The 19,594-nt window shown below is 43.8% G+C and overlaps 1 protein-coding gene across 1 annotated transcript in view; it reads left to right on the top strand.

The window, feature by feature from the left end:
• Positions 1-477: 477 nt before the first annotated feature.
• Positions 478-19,594, top strand: part of ryr1b (ryanodine receptor 1b (skeletal)) — a 62,191-nt gene continuing 43,074 nt past the window's right edge. Inside the window, exons 1-34 of the mRNA XM_077611728.1 lie at positions 478-661; positions 1,631-1,704; positions 5,911-6,033; positions 6,114-6,215; positions 6,893-6,913; positions 8,695-8,769; positions 8,833-8,911; positions 8,989-9,101; positions 9,181-9,280; positions 9,399-9,495; positions 9,664-9,738; positions 9,841-9,997; positions 10,840-11,004; positions 11,073-11,194; positions 11,682-11,868; positions 11,989-12,124; positions 12,197-12,292; positions 12,366-12,484; positions 12,913-13,046; positions 13,113-13,354; positions 13,944-14,136; positions 14,380-14,596; positions 14,667-14,771; positions 15,153-15,256; positions 15,392-15,475; positions 15,543-15,702; positions 15,767-15,914; positions 16,569-16,774; positions 16,990-17,164; positions 17,249-17,457; positions 17,622-17,971; positions 18,036-18,171; positions 19,123-19,283; positions 19,422-19,584. Of these exons, the coding sequence (XP_077467854.1) occupies positions 640-661; positions 1,631-1,704; positions 5,911-6,033; positions 6,114-6,215; positions 6,893-6,913; positions 8,695-8,769; positions 8,833-8,911; positions 8,989-9,101; positions 9,181-9,280; positions 9,399-9,495; positions 9,664-9,738; positions 9,841-9,997; positions 10,840-11,004; positions 11,073-11,194; positions 11,682-11,868; positions 11,989-12,124; positions 12,197-12,292; positions 12,366-12,484; positions 12,913-13,046; positions 13,113-13,354; positions 13,944-14,136; positions 14,380-14,596; positions 14,667-14,771; positions 15,153-15,256; positions 15,392-15,475; positions 15,543-15,702; positions 15,767-15,914; positions 16,569-16,774; positions 16,990-17,164; positions 17,249-17,457; positions 17,622-17,971; positions 18,036-18,171; positions 19,123-19,283; positions 19,422-19,584 (4,650 nt within the window). The 5' untranslated portion in view covers positions 478-639. The remainder of the gene's footprint in view (positions 662-1,630; positions 1,705-5,910; positions 6,034-6,113; positions 6,216-6,892; positions 6,914-8,694; positions 8,770-8,832; positions 8,912-8,988; positions 9,102-9,180; positions 9,281-9,398; positions 9,496-9,663; positions 9,739-9,840; positions 9,998-10,839; positions 11,005-11,072; positions 11,195-11,681; positions 11,869-11,988; positions 12,125-12,196; positions 12,293-12,365; positions 12,485-12,912; positions 13,047-13,112; positions 13,355-13,943; positions 14,137-14,379; positions 14,597-14,666; positions 14,772-15,152; positions 15,257-15,391; positions 15,476-15,542; positions 15,703-15,766; positions 15,915-16,568; positions 16,775-16,989; positions 17,165-17,248; positions 17,458-17,621; positions 17,972-18,035; positions 18,172-19,122; positions 19,284-19,421; positions 19,585-19,594) is intronic.

Genomic DNA, 19,594 nt, shown 5'->3' with positions numbered 1-19,594 from the left:
TATATATATATATATATATACATACATACATACATACACATCCATATACATACAATTTTAATATTTACACCTTCCGTTGGAATCCTTACCTTACATTACGTCATCGGTTTCCACTATGCAAAGGCAAACTGTGACCTAATGAATGTTTTTCTGGTATCATTTCAATAGCTAAAGATCTGTCTGAGTTTTGATTCATATAATTTTAATATTTCGAATTCAGATCATGTTGTTTTTTTTGTCCTCCGTACAAAACAGACAAAAATCAATTGAAAAACCGTCATCTAACTTGACGTGGCGGCCCGCGCGCATGCTCAGTAGCGCCACTGAGAAATATTTAAGTAACAGCGCCGCTCTGTGGCGTCGCAACGCAACTGCACCGCAAGCAGACGCCAAGTCACGATTGGAGCAGAAAAAAAAGACTCCAGTTCTCATAATGCACCTCGGCTCTTGGGTGGCGCGTCCCCTAGCGGACCTGCCTGTCATTGCCTGCCTGACTAACGGCTGCTTCTTTTTTCTCTAGAGGGGCGGCGATGGAGGTGGCGGTGGTGGTGGCGGCGCTGGTGGCGGTGGTGGTCCCGAAGAGTTGTGTCCTCAAAACGCCTTCGCCCCCTTGGAGACGGACGGAGTGGAGGATGACGGATGCCACATGGATACCAAGCAGGTAACGGCATTGCGTGACTAGACATGCCACTACTTGACTAAAAATGTGCTTTAAAGGACCGACAATGTCACTCGTGCATATCTGCTATCTGCAAATGTCTTCTATTGGACCACTAAAATGAGGATTTTTGTGTGTGTGTGTGAATGTGTTGGGGTAACTATTTTTAGTCAGCTGCAGCGGTTTTTTTGCAACGCACAAAGATGCCACAAGATGTCATGGAAGGCCTAGCCTAATCAAAGCAGCATTTTTGGGGTCAAGAAATAGAATGGACGGCCACTCTGCGCCCCATTTTATCATTCTTATTTCTCGTAATGTATGCTTTTTTAAAGTTCCTCGCATTGGCCAAAAATGATCAGGTGGTGAGCAAAATTATGTTTGATTTATTTAATAATAAATATGTTCATTAATATGTGCTGTCCCTAAAAATAGATTATTTTCTAATTTTTCATTTTTTCCCAACAACCCCCCAAAAGAACCTTAATTTTAAAATTCAGAATATTTACCATTTTTGTTTCCCTTTGGAAAAAAAATTACATCATAATTAACTCCTTGCCTGGCATTAACGTTTACTATTGATGAACTCTTTTCAATTCACGTCAAAAGCCCGATTGGACACCTCGTCGTCGACGGCGCCGAAAGAGTTAAAAGGCTGCCCTTCATAGACCGAAAACTTGCCAACCTTAAAATCTGTCAGATGCCCCCCCCCCTACCCCCACTTTCCCCACCATCCTTTTTTAGCAACACAGGAGGAGGGGAGGGAGGGAGGGTCTCGCCGTGTTACAAACATGGTGGCGCGGCAAGGTGGGACAACCACGCCCCTCTCCGGTGCTCCCTCCTTCGCCAATTCTGCAAGTCAGTCCATCCCGGACCCTCGACAGAACGAGAGAGGGAGTGGGGGGGGAGGCACGAGGAGTTGAAGGAACCGGAGAAGAAGAGCGCAAACTAACGGATCTTGTCTTGTCCCCGGAGGTGCTGCCAGTAACGCGTGGCCCAGGATGGCGGAGGGCGGCGAGGGAGAGGAGGAGATCCAGTTCCTGCGGACGGTGAGTCCCCGCTTAGTACGGAAAACTCGGTATATACAGCGCGTACAGTATTTATTTAAAGGATAAGGCACCAGATCTGATGTCCATGCCAGTCTTTTTTGGGAAATGATTAGCTTTAAAGCACAGGGGGTGTCAAACACATCATGTGATAATATATCAATATTAGCACTTAATATAGCGCAATATGTCGCCAAATAGGCTGTCAATTTTAATCTATTCCTGAATGGACCGTTTTTCTGATCGTTGAGAGATCGTTTATAGACTATTTTTGAGCCCGGTACTAGCATATAGTATTTAAAAAATTTTTTTTACCTTTTTTTGCAATCAAAAAGAGGAGAACAGCCATTACAGTAATCCCTCGATTAGCGCGTCTTCACTTATTGCGACTTCACTACTTTGCGATTTTTTTTTCCACTATTAATTATTACTATTTTTTTTTTTTAGTTCATAAAAATGTAAAAATCCATGCTGAAACTCCTAAGCGGAAGCTACTTTTCCGACTCAGCACTAAAGAAAAAAAAGTTATAATACTTTTTCAATTATCGCGGCCATGTCTGGTCTACATGAACCGCGATATTTGAGGGATTACTGGATTTCTTCTTACTTTTGTAGCTTTTCTCTTTTGAATGAAAAAAAGAATATTCGGTTGATTACGAGGAGGGGCCAATGAACCGATGTATAGCGGTCATACGTTCAAATTTGACTCCGAATGAAGTCCGCATAGAGGATGAACATTTGCAGGTCGCGGCTGGCCCGATCTGGCCCCCAAGCTGCCAGTTGGACACTTCCGAGTGGCGAGCTTTTCTCAGGAGACGCACGTAAGGTCATTTGAAAAATGGTGTTTACACACAGTGATCCGTCGCTCCCCGAGGATGGCGGCAAGTAGGCCACTGGCTGTTCCCACCAGGGCGCTCACTTCAAGCCGCACGCTAAAAAAAGGCTCTTCAATTATAGACTGAAACTGCAATACCACTTGAAAACGAAAACGTCCTTCTCGGTGCCGTGCCACGATGCGTCCAAGTTGATTTTTTTTTTGTGAATTGGACATCTATCATTGTCAATGGCAGGCAATGAATTCATTTTAGCCTTTGACACCACTGCTCTAACGTGCAATAAATACACGTATTAATTGGTTATGTGAGAAAAGTAAGATTGGTGTTATCTGTTTTTCGTGGGCAGGTTAAAAAAAACATTTGAGGGAGATGTTTTTATTGGCTCGAGCCGAACGACTTTGCGGGGCTTCGCAAGTGTTGAGCCCGGCGGATCCACGCGCCACCTGTCGTGGCGAGCGTGGCGGTCGTTAGCACAATAAACACGTGCTTATCAGTTATCGATGATGATGCAATTTTTCTGGAATGTCAAGGAAGAGCAGATGTTTGTTGAAAATATTCATATATTCATTTGGGCTAGCATGTGATCATTCTAATACTAAATAAATAATTATCTTTTTGAATAAATATGTGAATTGGTAAAAATTTAAACATGCAATATTTTTTAAAATTATTTTTCTTATCATAGTTATCATACAATAACTTATACATGTGTATATATTGCCCATATTTTATGTTTTTTAAAGAAATTGAATAAACTTATTTTTTGAATGTCAAATGCTAAAATTTTAAACATGCAATATTTTAAAATATATATTTACTATCATAGTTATAATACAATAACTTATACATATATGTATATATTGCCCATTTAAAACAAAGAAATTGAATAAACTTATTTTTTGAATAAATGTCAATTGCTAAAATTTTAAACATGCTATATTTAAAAAAAAAATATTATCATAGATATACAATAACTTATAACATATGTGAATATATTGCCCATTTTATTTTAAAAAAGAAATAGAATAAACGTATTTTTTGAATAAATATGTCAATTGCTAAAATTTTAAACATGCTATATTTTAAAAATATATATATACCATACAATAACTTATATATATATATATATGTATATATTGCCCATTTTATATTAAAAAAAGAAATTGAATAAACTTATTTTTTGAATAAATATGTCAATTGCTAAAATTGTAAACATGCAATATTAAAAAAAGAAATCTTATCATAGTTATACAATAACTTATACATATATATGTATATATTGCCCATTAAAAAAAGAAATTGAATAAACTTATTTTTTGAATAAATGTCAATTGCTAAAATTGTAAACATGCTATATTTTAAAAAATATATATTTACTGTCATAGTTATCATACAATAACTTATATATATTGCCCATTTTTTAATTTAAAAAAAGAAATTGAATAAACTTATTTTTTGAATAACTGTCAATTGCTAAAAAAATTAAACATGCAATATTTTAAACAATTATATTTATTATCATAGTTATCATACAATAACATATATGTGAATATAATGCCCATTTTATTTAAAAAAAAAAGAAGAAATTGAATAAACTTATTTTTTGAATAAATATGTCAATTGCTAAAATTTTACACATGCGATATTTAAAAAAAAAGATATTTATTATAATAGTTATCTTACAATAACTTATACATATATATGTATATATTGCCCATCTTGTTGTCCATGACTTAGTATTGAGTCAATTCTCCTTCACTTGAGTTTACCAGTTTAGTTTTTGAGTTCTCCAGCGCTCGCTGGCCGCCGTCTCTCCCGCGTGGAGCGTCCAAATATCTGCCGGTCAGCAGAAGGAGGCAACGTGATCGCGACAGGTGCGGCCGCCCAAAATAGTCGCGGCCAACCGTCGGTCGTGTCGCTGACGGGGAAGAGCTCATCCGCCATAGAAAGACACAAACCGGAACGCGGTCATTCCACGCTTACATCCAAATTCAACCTTTTGTAAGCGGCGCGCAAGCTAGCAACGACAATCCTCCGGCTTGACGTCGCCGTTTACGTTGGCGTCTTCCAACTATTTGCCACGCGTGGCTTGGCATTGTCACTCCTTTAGTGGGCTTTACGTGGGTTTAAATGTCACTCGGTCAAATTTGCTCCCCGCGCTCCAGCCCACTTGCATATCTGCCCGTCAGAAGGAAGTCGCTCTCGCGTCTCAACTTTCCCCCCCGCTAAATCCTTTAAGCGGAGTCGAGGCATCGCCGGGGTTACGCGGGTCACGGAGTTAAATTCCCGCCGGGACCCGAGCCCGGGAACGAGGGGATCCAAGCGGACGTTCCTCCGTTAAAGTGCGGCAATTTGGTGTTTTTCACCCCTTGTCAATCCTTCCAAATGGGATTTTATTTTATTTGCTTAAAAATCAATGAAAGAGACGTAGGTGACAAAAAAAAATGTCATTATCGTGGTTTAATGAAAAGATTCATGCCCAGTTCTGCACATATATAAACATAAATTTAAACCCAATATAATACTCTTCATTATTCCTCACTTTAAAAAAAATGTTTTTACCTAGTTCTACAATGTCTTCTGTGTCTGTCTTGCTACTGCAACCAAGAAATTTCCTGAATACGGGATGAAATAAAGTTCTAACCTAACTAACAAAAACAATTATGTAATATCATATCCTATCCAATGACAAAGATTGCACTGTACAGTCCTACCTTGACATACGAGTGCCCCAACATACGTGAAACTTGAGATAAGGAAAATTAGGAGCAAATGTTTGCCTTGAGATACGAGCATACCAGATCAACTTTTCTGGTATATTCTATTATATTATTGCTGTCATCCATAGCCCTCGCTTGGCTTTGTTATCGGTTTGTTGTCATTGGTTTATCTCATTAACGCTGCGCTGTCCGTGCTTGCTAGCTGTTAGCCTAGTTGATGTTGCACTACGTTTTTATGACCTTTACCTCCAACCAAATAAATCTCCCTTTGGGTACCAGATGAGAAATTAGCGTGTTTGAGAGGGGTTGAACTCTGACGAGTCCATTTCCAAAAAGCGGAAATCCTCTCAATGGGACAAATGGGCGAGTGAACGCGTCGGGTTAAGCGGCGGATTCTCTCGCTCGTGTAATGGCTGAGCTTCGGGCGACAGCTGAGAATGGCCGGTGTCAGCTAGGGGTACGGGGGGGTGTTTATGGCGGTCTTTTGCGCTAGTCAAATGACCGTCCCTTAGTGCCTTGCCAAGGATGAGGACGCTCCATGCGAGACGGCCAATTCCTGGTGGGCCATACTGTGATATTCCTTTGTGTTCAATCCATTTTGACTGTCAAAATCCAAAAGATTGGACCTGAAACATGATTATTGATCTATGCAGGATGACCAGGTGGTTCTGCAGTGCACCGCCTCCATCCTGAAGGAGCAGCAGATTAAACTTTGTCTGTCCTGCGAGGGATTTGGAAACCGTCTCTGCTTTCTGGAAACCACCTCCAACGCCCAGGTAAGCAGCAACTTGATATTTTCAAGTTTGGATCAAACGGAACGACCTTTTGAACGTTCGCTCCGTGCTTTCGTCGGCAGAAAGTGCCTCCAGATCTTGCGATATGCAGCTTCATCCTGGAGCAGTCGTTGTCGGTGCGCGCCTTGCAGGAGATGCTGGCCAACACGGTGGACATGACCGAGGTAGGATTCCCCAAAAGTTTGCAAAACTTTGGTCTTCCTTTCTCAATTTGGCTCATAGGGAAATACTGTATTTACTCGCATATAAGCCGCGTTTGTCGGACAAAAAAATGATGAATGAATCGAGGGTACGGCTTATATGCGCATAGAAAGACGCGAAAAATTGTAAAATTCCAAAATTTCAAGGCAACTTTCAGGGTGCGGCGTATACGCGAGTAAATACGGTAGTTGTCGAGAAAAGATGTTGAAGCCATGTCAAGAGTGAAACTCTTGAATGTTGATGTTTGATTCATTGTGCTTATCAACCAAGATTCTGATGATCGAGTTTATTGGAAGGGCAGCATTGATTAGGAATTTACAGTCCGAATTTGGCCTTTAAAGTCAGAATTTTTTATTCTTCAATGGCCCAAAATCCTCTTTCCTATCAACCTACCTTAAGAATATAAAAAAAGACAATAACAGAAGAGAGAACAGAACTGACTGGTCACCAAAACCTCCACCCGATTTCTTCGACAGGAAAAGGGAAAACAAAAGGTCACTTCTGTTGGGGAAATACGCTTTATGCTCAATTTTTCAGGACTTGTTGAAATACAAGACCCCCACTTGTTATAATTCTTATTATTTTACCACATTCAACGTCCGATAGTCTGTAAATAATATGTGGATCCGCTCTCCTCCAGGCAATCCATTTGGACAAATGGGTACGTCAATTAACATCTGTCTGTCTCTTGACACTTCCCTTGATGTCGTCTCGTTCTGAGTCCCCATCTGTGGTAGTTTTTCCAACCTATTTGTATTTTAGAAGCAAATTCATTCCATCTTTTGCACGCTTTGAGTTTATTTTCAGTCAAGTCTCATCTATCCAATTCATTTAAAACACCCTGATGTGACCATGGGACTGTAAAAATGATCATGTTTCAATGCCATTGACGGCAAACAACGTCCATTCCATATTGAAATGGATAGGGTTTAGGATTTTTATTTTTTTGCCAGTCATTTTAACTCTGCTGACTTTTACAAACTCTAAATAGAAAGATAACAAACCAAATGGAGATTTTATGTCATCTAAGATCTCTGTTTACACCTTTAGCTTCATGCGGGGAATCCCGGATGAGGATTAACAAGGCCAGCCGGGGGTTGGGAATAGCATGGCATGTGGCCCACCCACCTCTGTCGGAGGTAGAGGGGCAACAAGACACTTCCTAAACACACACCCGCACACACAAAGTGGGAAAGGCAAGCGTCGCCACCTGTCCTGATCAAGTTAGCACTAATGCTGACAGTGTTACGCTAGTACTCGACATACCGGCACCCCCTCGTGCCGCCTCGTGGGGATTAGGAAAACGTGACCCTGCATAAAAGTCTATTGTCGTCACCCCCTCGGGGTGGTAATTGTTTTTTTTTTGTATCAATTGGAATGTATTTTTCTGTAGATTTATATTAGTTTAAACAAAAATCATAGCTTGGTTAACCAAGATCCTTTTAGATGGATATAGATATATTTGAAATGTGGGGGAAAAAATCTCATGTATTTTTTTTAATTTTTACAAACAAATACATGAAAAAAAGTATTAATGTACAATATGATGAAAACTTTGTTTTTAAAATAATGGAAATTCTAATCCCGTCTGATATATAGTGTCATCTTCATTCTTATTCTCATCCAAAAACAAACAAGGACTTGCATGTAATATATGTATATATTTCGTTTTTTAATAGGTTATTTTTATTTTATCGGTATGCATAACATACTCCAAAGCTCTATAAACATATATTCAATATTTTATTTTCATTATTATTATCAATTTTTCTATCTTGTTTTTTTATGGATTCATTTTTCTTAAAAAAAAATCTAAATATGTATTTAAAATCAAAACAATTATTCTGTCATGAATGCCATCAAGGTAAGTATATCATTTTATTTACCCTTTATCATATTCATTAAATCAGGGGTGTCCAAACTTTTTCTCCAAGGACCGCTTTAAAAAAAAAAAATTGATGAAATTGAATAGCCAATTGGAATCAGGTCAAAACAAAACAAAAAAAAACAATATATATTTGGCTTCCATTGGCTTCGATAGACATCCAATCCATACAATTTGGATTGTTTAAAACTGAATGACTTACGGGCAAAAAAAAATCACAAAATTTGACAGTTTTCTACGTTTGTCTCAACATTTTTGCGTTTTTTGACAACGCAGCTAACGGTTGTTTAAGTGACGAGCACCATCTCGGGTTAAAAGTTGAGAAATCTCAAGCCTGGATTTAAGCTTCTTGTGCCGGCCATATTCAAAGGCATTTTCGCCATTTGGTAAAGGTCCATTAAAAATGGGCCATAGTTTGGTCATCCCTGCACTACGTGTCGCTTGCATAGATTACAATAGAGAAGCTTAGAGACGATCATTTTCCCAAAATAAAACGTAATGACGGTCAACGAAGGTCTTGTCAATGCTGGTAAATGTGCTCTCTCGTCCTTCCCCAGTCGTCGCAAGGCGGGGGCCATCGCACCTTGTTGTACGGCCACGCCATCCTCCTCAGGCACTACCACTCGAGCATGGTGAGTTCAGGGTCAGCTCCGTTTCAGAGTTCCCAAAATGCTGACTCAGGACTTTTTCTCCAGTACCTGAGCTGCTTGACCACATCTCGCTCGCTCACGGACAAGCTGGCCTTCGACGTGGGCTTGCAAGAAGATTCTACTGGTGAACCTTTTTCCTCCACCAATTCATTGTTTGGAAGTCTCTCCTCTAGCCTGACTCCGTGTTTTGGTCCTTTCCAGGCGAGGCGTGTTGGTGGACCATTCATCCCGCCTCCAAGCAGAGGTCGGAAGGTGAAAAGGTCAGAGTCGGCGACGACCTCATCCTCGTCAGCGTGTCTTCTGAGCGATACCTGGTGAGAGAGATCCTTCTAAAATAAAAAAAACAATGCTGTCGGTCAAAACTGAGCCGTCATTTTTTTTCTTCTCTATTAGCATTTGTCCTACGCCAGTGGAGATCTGATGGTGGACGCCTCCTTCATGCAGACTCTGTGGAATATGAACCCCATTAGCTCAGGATGTGAACTAGCTGAAGGTACGGCCACAAAAGAGGCGTGGCGGAACAAATGTGTCCCGGACATGTCGGGGCCCGGCCCCCAAAAACCCCCCTAAGCTCCGGCCCTGGTGCTCACTTTCGCTTCCGCTATTTTCAGGCTTTTTGACGGGCGGTCATGTACTCAGGCTGTTTCACGGTCACATGGACGAGTGTCTGACCATTGCCACGCCAGAGGAAGGAGAAGAGAAGCGCAGGTGAGAAGAAAATACCTTCATTTATTCCTTATTTAGTCTATGACGATGACTGTACCGTTCGTTTGAAATAGCCTCTTTTTTTCTAACTGTTAAAACGCGGCTCATTCCTGCCGTTATCTTCATTGTTTCTCATTTTCGCCTATTCTGTGCATATGTTTGTTTCTCCAGAATGGCTCACTACGAAGGCGGGGCCGTTTGCAGCCAGGCTCGTTCCCTGTGGCGCTTGGAACCTTTGCGCATCAGGTGATCGATCTCATAGAAGTCATGAAAAACATTTCTATCCTACAAATAAAGGACAATGCTTTGTTCTGAATTAAAAAAATGTTTTTCTTGTCTTCCCCGCAGTTGGAGCGGCAGCCATTTTAAGTGGGGTCAATCCTTCCGCATCCGTCATATCACCACGGGCCGGTACCTGGGTCTGGATGAGGAAAAGGGCTTGTTGGTAGTGGACCCGGACCGAGCCAACACCAAAATGTCTGCGTTCTGCTTCCGGGTGTCAAAGGTCAGACATCATTTTTTTTTTACATTTTAGATGAGATGAGACGAGATGAGATTTAAATGAGATGAGATTTAGATGAGATGGGATTTAGATGAGATGAGATGAGATTTAGATGAGATGAGATTTAGATGAGATGAGATTTAGATGAGATGAGATGAGATGAGATTTAGATGAGATGAGATGAGATGAGATTTAGATGAGATGAGATGAGATTTAGATGAGATGAGATTTAGATGAGATGAGATTTAGATGAGATGAGATTTAGATGAGATGAGATTTAGATGAGATGAGATTTAGATGAGATGAGATTGAGATGAGATTTAGATGAGATGAGATTTAGAAGAGATGATATTTAGATGAGATGATATTTAGATGAGATGATATTTAGATGAGATGAGATTTAGATGAGATGAGATTGAGATGAGATTGAGATGAGATTGAGATGAGATGAGATTGAGATGAGATGAGATTTAGATGAGATGAGATTTAGATGAGATTCAGATGAGATGAGATTCAGATGAGATGATATTTAGATGAGATGAGATGCTATTAGATTCATCCTGTTTTCGGGAAAATTCAGTTTGTAGCAGTAGCAAGCACAGACACAGCACAAGACAATGTAGACCTAGATAAAGCTGGAACCACACACAGGAAGTCCACACCAGGTTAGGAACTTCTGCAGACTGAGGCTGAGTCCCTCAGTAGTCTAGATCTGATCATCAGGACCAGTAGCCTTCCCTGGCCTGAGTAGTTCCAAAATGATTTTCCTGCGCTTTTGACCAGGGCTGGCCGCCATTAAGTGAACGTTTTGGTCTAAAACTCAACTAACATCTCTGTCCGAGCAGGAGAAGGTGGACGTGGGTCACAAGCGAGATGTGGAGGGGATGGGCATCCCGGAAATCAAGTACGGGGAGTCCATGTGCTTCGTGCAGCACGTGGCCACCGGCCTGTGGCTCACGTACGCCGCGCTGGACGCCAAGGCTGCGCGTCTGGGGATGATGAAGAGGAAGGTATGTGGTCGGTCGGATGGCGCATTTCCAGGATGGACTAGCAAACCAAAGGTCCCTCTGACTCGCAGGTCATCCTGCACCAAGAAGGCCACATGGACGACGCCCTCACCGTCTCCCGCTCCCAGACGGAGGAATCGCAAGCCGCTCGTATGATTTATAGCACCATGGGGCTCTTCAGGCAGTTTATCAAGTATGTCATACTCTTAATACGAACTATGATTATAGAAAAGATACATTGCATGACATTAATCCATTCCGGAGTCGGGATCGGAAGGCAACATTGCTGTATGGAAATTATTGTTATAGGAATAAAGTTTGAATTCTCTACTGAGCGATGGAGGGATTTCAGCCATCTTAGTAACATCGACAAATATGTTTGAATTTTGCAACTTTTTGGTGGTTACTTTAACATATGTTTGTTCTTGGTTTCTGATTTTTGAAAAATTGTCCTCCAAAAATCTAGTTTATACTCCAGTGCGACTTATATATTGTTTTTCGTCTTTATGGTGTATTTGTTGGCCGGTGCGACTTATATTCCGAAAAATCCAATACCAATGCCATATCAGGGCCGTGTACGATGCTAGTATCGGTGCAACACTACTACCTTTTACTTTGTAATGTATATAAGACTCGATTTGGCTGAGAATTTGAAATGTTTTTGTTGTTGTAATTTTTAGGTGTTTGGACTCTCTGAAAGGGAAAAACAAATCTCCAGGGCCTTTGTCGCTTCCTCTGGAGGGCGTGGTCCTGTCCCTGCAGGATCTCATTTTCTACTTTCGCCCGCCTGAGGAGGAGCTGGAACACGAGGAGAAGCAAACCAAGCTGCGATCCCTCCGGAATCGGCAGAATCTCTTTCAAGAGGAGGTGGGAGGGACGACTTTGAAAAACATCCATCGCTGCACCATTGCTCGGCTTATTTCACTTCTGTGCGGTGACGGCCAATAGCAATAATCTAAAAAGTCTAAAAGGGATTTTGTGTGTCAGGGAATGATCACCATCGTCCTGGAGTGCATCGACCGGCTCAACGTGTACAACACGGCGGCTCACTTTTCCGAATTTGCAGGCGAGGAAGCGGCAGAGTCGTGGAAGGAGATTGTCAACCTCCTCTACGAGCTGCTGGGTAGGACAATCGCACGGGTTCCCACCAAAAGTCACGCGTTGATCACGGTCTAAACCCTCATCTTTTCTAAAGCTTCACTCATTCGGGGCAACCGCTCCAACTGCGCCTTGTTTTGCGACAACCTGGACTGGCTGGTCAGCAAACTAGATCGTTTGGAGGCCTCGTCAGGTATCAAATGGCCTTTAGTTTACGAGGGTTTGTGGACCATAACGATCATTTTTTTGGGCAACTTGATGTCTAGGTATTCTGGAGGTTCTCTACTGTGTGCTCATTGAAAGCCCCGAGGTTCTAAACATCATCCAAGAGAACCACATCAAATCCATTATCTCTCTCCTGGATAAACACGGCCGGAACCATAAGGTGACTTTTGGAGATTTGATCCCCACCAATGTTCCCTCTAAGATGCGCGCGTGCGCAATTGCGCACTACTCTCGTCTTCTCTGCGCACAGCAAATCATATGGAGCGCACAAAATAAAATCCCAATTTTTTTATTTTTTTAGCTGTGAGGCCGACGCGCGAACCACTCATCCGCCGGGCCGCGCATTCATAGATATTAATCATTACATTTTATTATTACTAAATCATTTATGTGTAGACATACACCTGCTTATGGCAGGTGTGATACTGGTGTGTGCCCATAGCGAGCAATGATGATGTTGCTCACACCAGTACTCAGTGTGCTCAGGGAGGTTTTCTTTCTGCCCAGACAAACAAAAAATTAGAGGGAACATTGATCCCCACCCTCAAATCGAGTGATATATATTTTTCCACTGCGTTCTTTTGGAAGGTTCTCGACGTGCTCCGCTCTCTCTGCGTGTGCAACGGCGTCGCCGTGAGGTCCAATCAGAACCGCATCACCGAGAACCTCCTCCCAGGTCGAGATCTACTGCTGCAAACCAACATTGTGAATTACGTGACCAGGTATGGTGGCTACTTTTCGGCTCGCTGGCGGTCCTGACACTCACGACGATTGCGGCCCGGGCGCAGCGTCCGGCCAAACATCTTCTTGGGGACCTGCGAGGGCTCCACGCAGTACAAAAAGTGGTACTACGAGATGATGGTGGACTACGTGGAACCCTACGTGACGGCGCAGGCGTCGCACTTACGCGTGGGCTGGGCCATGACCGAAGGCTACAGCCCTTATCCCGGAGGCGGCGAAGGCTGGGGAGGCAACGGCGTGGGCGACGACCTCTACTCGTATGGCTTCGACGGCCTCCACTTGTGGTCAGGTGAGGTCACGGCCGTCAAATCGGGAAATCCTACATTGTTCGCTTTTAGCTACACTACGACTGGTCTATCGTCTCACTTCTTGTCGATTTTGGGCCATTTCTTGTTTATTTTGGGGTGGTTTCCAGTAGTGACGTCCCCATCGGACTTTTTGGGGCAGGTGAGACAGTCTCTGATTTGGTTTCAAGATCAGATCCGGTGTGTTTTAGTGCCATTGTGGTTTCTGAGTGCTGTAAATCAAATCAATAGGCAAATCGATCTATGGCTACTTCTCTTTACAAACTAATAATCGTAACGGATCATCGTGTAATATTTAGAAACAGAGCATTCCTTGACTTTTATACAAACAATACAATTTATCATTTACTGGTGACATTTTTTTTTACTGGTCTAAAATTATGGGCATGGGCAAAACATACATTGAGAAAAATCGGAAGTCAAAAAGTTGGTATCGGGACATCTCCAGGGACATTCCATTTGCTCGATTCCTACGGAAATTTGCCCCTAAAAACACGAAAGTTTACTCTGATTTTTTTTTCTTAGACCCCAGAGGCCTAAATAGGGTTAACCCATTGTATTCCATCTGAACAGGGACCGTGGCTCGGCAGGTGGCCTCACCGGCCGCACATACTCTGGCCGCAGACGACGTGGTCAGTTGTTGTCTGGACCTGAGCGTGCCCAGCATCTCCTTCCGAATCAACGGGCACCCGGTTCAGGGCATGTTTGAAAACTTCAACGTAGATGCCCTCTTCTTCCCCGTCGTTAGTTTCTCCGCTGGAGTCAAGTAAGAACAACTTTTTTGGTTGTTTTTGTATGCATTGTTGCAAAATATCCTCTCTATATCCACACACTCAATAATGTTTTATGTCATCATCCAAATATTGCTGCCCCCTCTCGCCACCCAAGATATACTTTTCTAGATCCGGCCCTGGCTCTCCCCAAATGGTCCCTAAAACTCTTTCCCATTCAGAATAATTCTCCTTGAATGTTCAGATCAAAGATTCTTCCTCTTTGGCATTTCCACCAGAGCCCGTTTCCTATTGGGCGGTCGTCACGGAGACTTCAAGTTCCTTCCCCCGCCGGGCTACGCGCCATGTTACGAGGCTCTTCTCCCCAGAGAAAGGATGCGCATCGAGCCCATCAAAGAGTACAAGCACGACTTTGGCGGGGTGCGAAACCTGCTGGGGCCCACCCTGTCGCTCACCCATACATCTTTCACGCCTTGTCCGGTGGACACGGTTCAGGTAAGGGAAAGCAAAATGACAAAGGCAAATATTCACGGCTCCCACCTGATCCATACGTCCGTGTCTCTAGATCGTATTGCCGCCTCATCTTGAACGAATTCGAGAAAAGTTAGCGGAGAACATTCACGAGCTCTGGGCCGTCACCCGCATCGAGCAGGGATGGACATACGGAACGGTGAGTGCGGAATTTGATGACAAATAACCATTCACACTCAATTTAGTGTACAACAAGTAGGGGGGCCTGGCTTTGCCCGTCCCACCTGCTTGTTTACAATTAGCCTAGCATGTTTGTTTTCGGGATGTGGGAGGAAACCAAGGAGCCTGGAGAAAACCCACATCGGTACGGGGAGAACAAACAAACCAAAACCAAAATGTCGGAGGTTTTGCAAGTCATGTTCAACACCATACGTATAAACAACCACAAAAGTAGTACACCAAATTCCCATGTGGCACATTAAAACGTTTTCGCCTTTAAAAAAAACGAATGAATTGGACATATATTGCTGTTTTGTTTTGTTTTTGTCCTCAAAAATCACTATTTATTCATCGTCCACAGTTCAGAGACGACAACAAAAAACTTCATCCCTGCTTGGTGGACTTCCAGAGTCTCCCTGAACCCGAGAGGAATTACAACCTACAGATGTCTGGAGAGACTCTGAAGTGAGTTTTATGTTCCAAATTGAGGAAAACATTCAGGAATTAATGGTAGAGAATGGACAAATCTGGCTAACAATATCAAAATTGGATCAGATAATCATCTCTGTCCAATAATAAGGTGACTTTCTTCCCCGACAGAACTCTCCTGGCTCTGGGCTGTCACGTGGGCATGGGTGACGAGAAAGCGGAAGAAAACCTCAAGAAAATCAAGCTGCCAAAGACGTACGTTAGCCGACGTCTTTACACCGCGGTCGCGGGAACGTGACGCTCCATTGCGTCCCTTTTTCAGCTACATAATGAGCAACGCGTACAAGCCAGCGCCGCTCGACCTCACCCACGTTAAGCTGACTCCCAACCAGAACCAGTTGGTGGAAAAACTGGCAGAAAACGGACACAACGTTTGGGCTAGAGACCGTGTTCGACAAGGGTGGACTTACAGCATAGTTCAGGTAAGAAAAGTTGAGAAAATACGACAGGTGACCGGGTTGACCAGCTCGTCGGGCATTTTCTTAGGACATCCTCAGTAAGCGGAACCCTCGCTTGGTGCCTTATAACCTGCTGGACGAAAGAACGAAGAAAACCAACAGGGACAGCGTTAACAACGCTGTCCGCACCCTCATTGGCTACGGCTACAACATTGAGCCACCGGATCAGGAGAGCAGTAAGGCATCTTCTTAGGCTGCTGCGTTCAGAAGGGATGCGTTTTGTCACGTCAAGTTGCCAAATTCTGGTTTGGGTTCCCACCGATCTCAATGTCGGCAAAAATTGAAGTCTGCAAAACCCGAACGACTTTTGCTTCCCGTAAAAATAACTTTAATCTCATCTTTTAACGGCATTTTTTGTCCTATTATTACTATAATCTCCTAATATTACGCCAAAAGTTGTTTTGTTTTGATACAGACCTTATGTTGCCAGTCCACTCTTTCCCGGAATTCTGGTTGTGACATCACAACCAGAATTGACGATCATCTCTAGATTTCCAGTGATGCGTTAGCTATTGAATGTTGACAAAATGAGTGCGATTACATAGCAACAAGAAAGTCAATGGATAGCATGCTAGCAAACTGCTAGCTCATTGTGTGAGTGACATCACCCTGTGTTTAGAGATTTTTAGGGGGTGGAGCCAAGGCAGTTGGGGCAAAGAAGATAAGTGAGGATGTTATTAAGCCTTTTCTCTTTAACTTTTATGGTTGGATTGTCCCGCTATTTCTTCGACGTTATCGGGTGACCCGGAAAAAACGCGTCCAGTCTGAACGCAGAATTGCAGTTAGGCCTACGCTGTGTTTTACGTGATGGGCGTCGCCCTAACCCGCAGCCGGCCACGCCCTGGAGAACGTCCGCGGCGACAAGGTCCGACTCTTCCGGGCCGAGAGGTCGTACGCCATCACGCAAGGGAAGTGGTACTTTGAATTCGAGGCCGTGAGCACGGGGGAGATGCGAGTGGGTTGGGCCCGCCCCAGCGTCCGCTCGGACACCGAATTGGGAGCGGACGAGCTCGCTTACGTCTTTAACGGTAATAAGGTCAGTCTTGATTTTTCTTCTATTTTAATAGTTGAAGTTGTTTGTGGGTTCGCTCTTAATAAAAAATCCAAACTTTTGGGCAATAACGATGGCACACATTTGCCAGTAGATGGCAGAGATGCACCATTTTAGATTTGGGAATTTAAGAAATATTCCGTTTTATTTGTTGTTTATTTAATTTTAATTGAAATGTTTAAATAATGGGCTGTTTTTAGGCCCAGAGATGGCACGTCGGCAACGAGCCCTTCGGCCGCCAGTGGCAGTCGGGCGACGTGGTGGGCTGCATGATCGACTTGACCGAGATGAACATCATGTTTACGCTCAATGGCGAAATGTTGATCAGCGACTCCGGCTCGGAGATGGCTTTCAAAGACATCGAAATCGGAGAAGGTCGGAATTTGAGAAGAAGGACTTTCCAAAAGGCACCTGAAATGCATTTTCCTGTATTTATATTGTCTTCCATTTGCTTGTTAGGTTTCATCCCGGTGTGCGCGTTGGGCCTGTCCCAGGTGGGACGGATTAATCTGGGCCAGAACGTCAGCAGCCTGCGCTACTTTGCCATCTGCGGACTTCAGGAAGGCTTCGAGCCCTTCGCCATTAACATGAAGCGAGACATTACCATGTGGTTCAGCAAAAGCCTTCCCCAGTTTGGTGCCGTCCCCGCTGACCACAACCACTTGGAGGTAACGGTTTAGCGCCGGGGTGTCCAAACTTTATTTCTCCGAGAATCGCTTTAAAACAAAAAAAGGCAAAGGGCAGATGGTTCCACTTTTGCTGTTTAAATAGACAATAGGAATCGAGTTTAAAAATGTATTTCAAGCACAAACTCATATCCTCCATCCCCTAGGTTTCCCGAGTAGATGGGACGGTGGACAGCGCCCCCTGTCTGAAACTGACCCACAAGACCTTTGGCTCGCAGAACGCCAACACCGACATGATGTTCCTCAGGCTCAGCATGCCGGTCCAGTTCCATGAAACCTTCAAGATCCCGGCGGGCACCACCCTGCTCACCCGTGCGCTCACCATACCCGAGGACGACGAAGTGCTGGTGGTGGAGCCCGATTCGGAGTTCGAGGTCCTGAAGAAGTCGGCTAGTCGCAAGGAGCAAGAAGAGGACAAAAAGGAACCGTCGGTGCCGAAGGAGATCTCTGTGGAGAACGAGAAGGACGCCATGTCAGAAAAGGGAAAGAAAAGAGGGTAAGTTTTACAGGACTACAAATTGGGGCACGCCAACAACCAGAAAATTTTCTCTACTACTCAGATTTTTCTTCAAAGCCAAAAAGGCCGCCATGATACCTCTCGCTCCTCCTCCCGCCCCTCCGACCGTACCCCGCTTGGTGGAAGATGTGGTTCCTGATGACCGAGATGACCCTGAGATCATCCTAAACACCACCACTGTAAGACGCACATTTTAGATTTACATTTTGGAGGAATTTCATAGTGACGGGTCATTGCTTCAACAAATACTAACCAAATCAATGAAGAAAGTGCAATCAGTATCAGGCCCACGTCAATTTGAATTATAACTCTATGTTGTTTCAAAATAGTCTATTACTCCTGTCGCACCCTAAAAGGTCTGGTCTGTAGAAATCTAGAGGTATGAAGATCTTGAGTGGGAGATCTGAAGATCTCGAGTGAGAGAGCTGGAGATCTCGAGTGGGAGATCTGGAGATCTCGAGTGAGAGAGCTGGAGATCTCGAGTGGGAGATCTGGAGATCTCGAGTGAGAGATCTGGAGATCTCGAGTGAGAGATCTGGAGATCTCGGGTGAGAGATCTGGAGATCTCGAGTGAGAGATCTGGAGATCTCGAGTGAGAGATCTGGAGATCTCGAGTGAGAGATCTGGAGATCTCGAGTGAGAGATCTGGAGATCTCGAGTGAGAGATCTGGAGATCTCGAGTGAGAGATCTGGAGATCTCGAGTGAGAGATCTGGAGATCTCGAGTGAGAGATCTGGAGATCTCGAGTGAGAGATCTGGAGATCTCGAGTGAGAGATCTGGAGATCTCGAGTGAGAGATCTGGAGATCTCGAGTGAGAGATCTGGAGATCTCGAGTGAGAGATCTGGAGATCTCGAGTGAGAGATCTGGAGATCTCGAGTGAGAGATCTACAGATCTGGAGATCTCGAGTGAGAGATCTACAGATCTGGAGATCTCGAGTGAGAGATCTACAGATCTGGAGATCTCGAGTGAGAGATCTACAGATCTGGAGATCTCGAGTGAGAGATCTACAGATCTGGAGATCTCGAGTGAGAGATCTACAGATCTGGAGATCTCGAGTGAGGGACTGGAGGTCTAGAGAGAAGGACATTGTATAAATCTCCTTACCTCTTCTCTTGTTGTCCTTCCAGTATTATTATTCGGTGAGGATTTTTGCTGGGCAGGAACCGACCGGCGTGTGGATCGGTTGGGTTACCCCTGACTACCACCAGTTTGATCCGAGTTTTGATTTACCGAAAGTGCGCAACGTCACGGTCACGGTGGGGGACGACAAAGGAAACATACACGACAGGTGGGTTGATTTCACATCGCTGCAGGTTTTGTCACGTGTCCATCTTTTCAAAGCAGCAAACCTATCATAACTAGCGTCACACCGATACACCACTAAAATGTCTTAATCTGTATACTACTCGTAATGCATTTCCAATAGTATGAAGCATAGCAACTGTTACATGGTGTGGGGAGGCGACCTGGTGAGCACTCAGCAGACCCGCTTCAGCCAAGAGGACATGGTAGTGGGTTGCCTGGTGGACCTGGCCACGGGCCTCATGACCTTCACAGCCAACGGCAAGGAAATTAACGCATTCTACCAGGTGAACCCAT

This window comes from Stigmatopora argus, chromosome 10, assembly GCF_051989625.1.
Source record: "Stigmatopora argus isolate UIUO_Sarg chromosome 10, RoL_Sarg_1.0, whole genome shotgun sequence".
NCBI classification, from domain to species: Eukaryota; Metazoa; Chordata; class Actinopteri; order Syngnathiformes; family Syngnathidae; genus Stigmatopora; species Stigmatopora argus.
The sequence above is the reverse complement of the archived record's forward strand: the minus strand, read 5'-3'. Positions and strand labels throughout refer to the sequence as shown.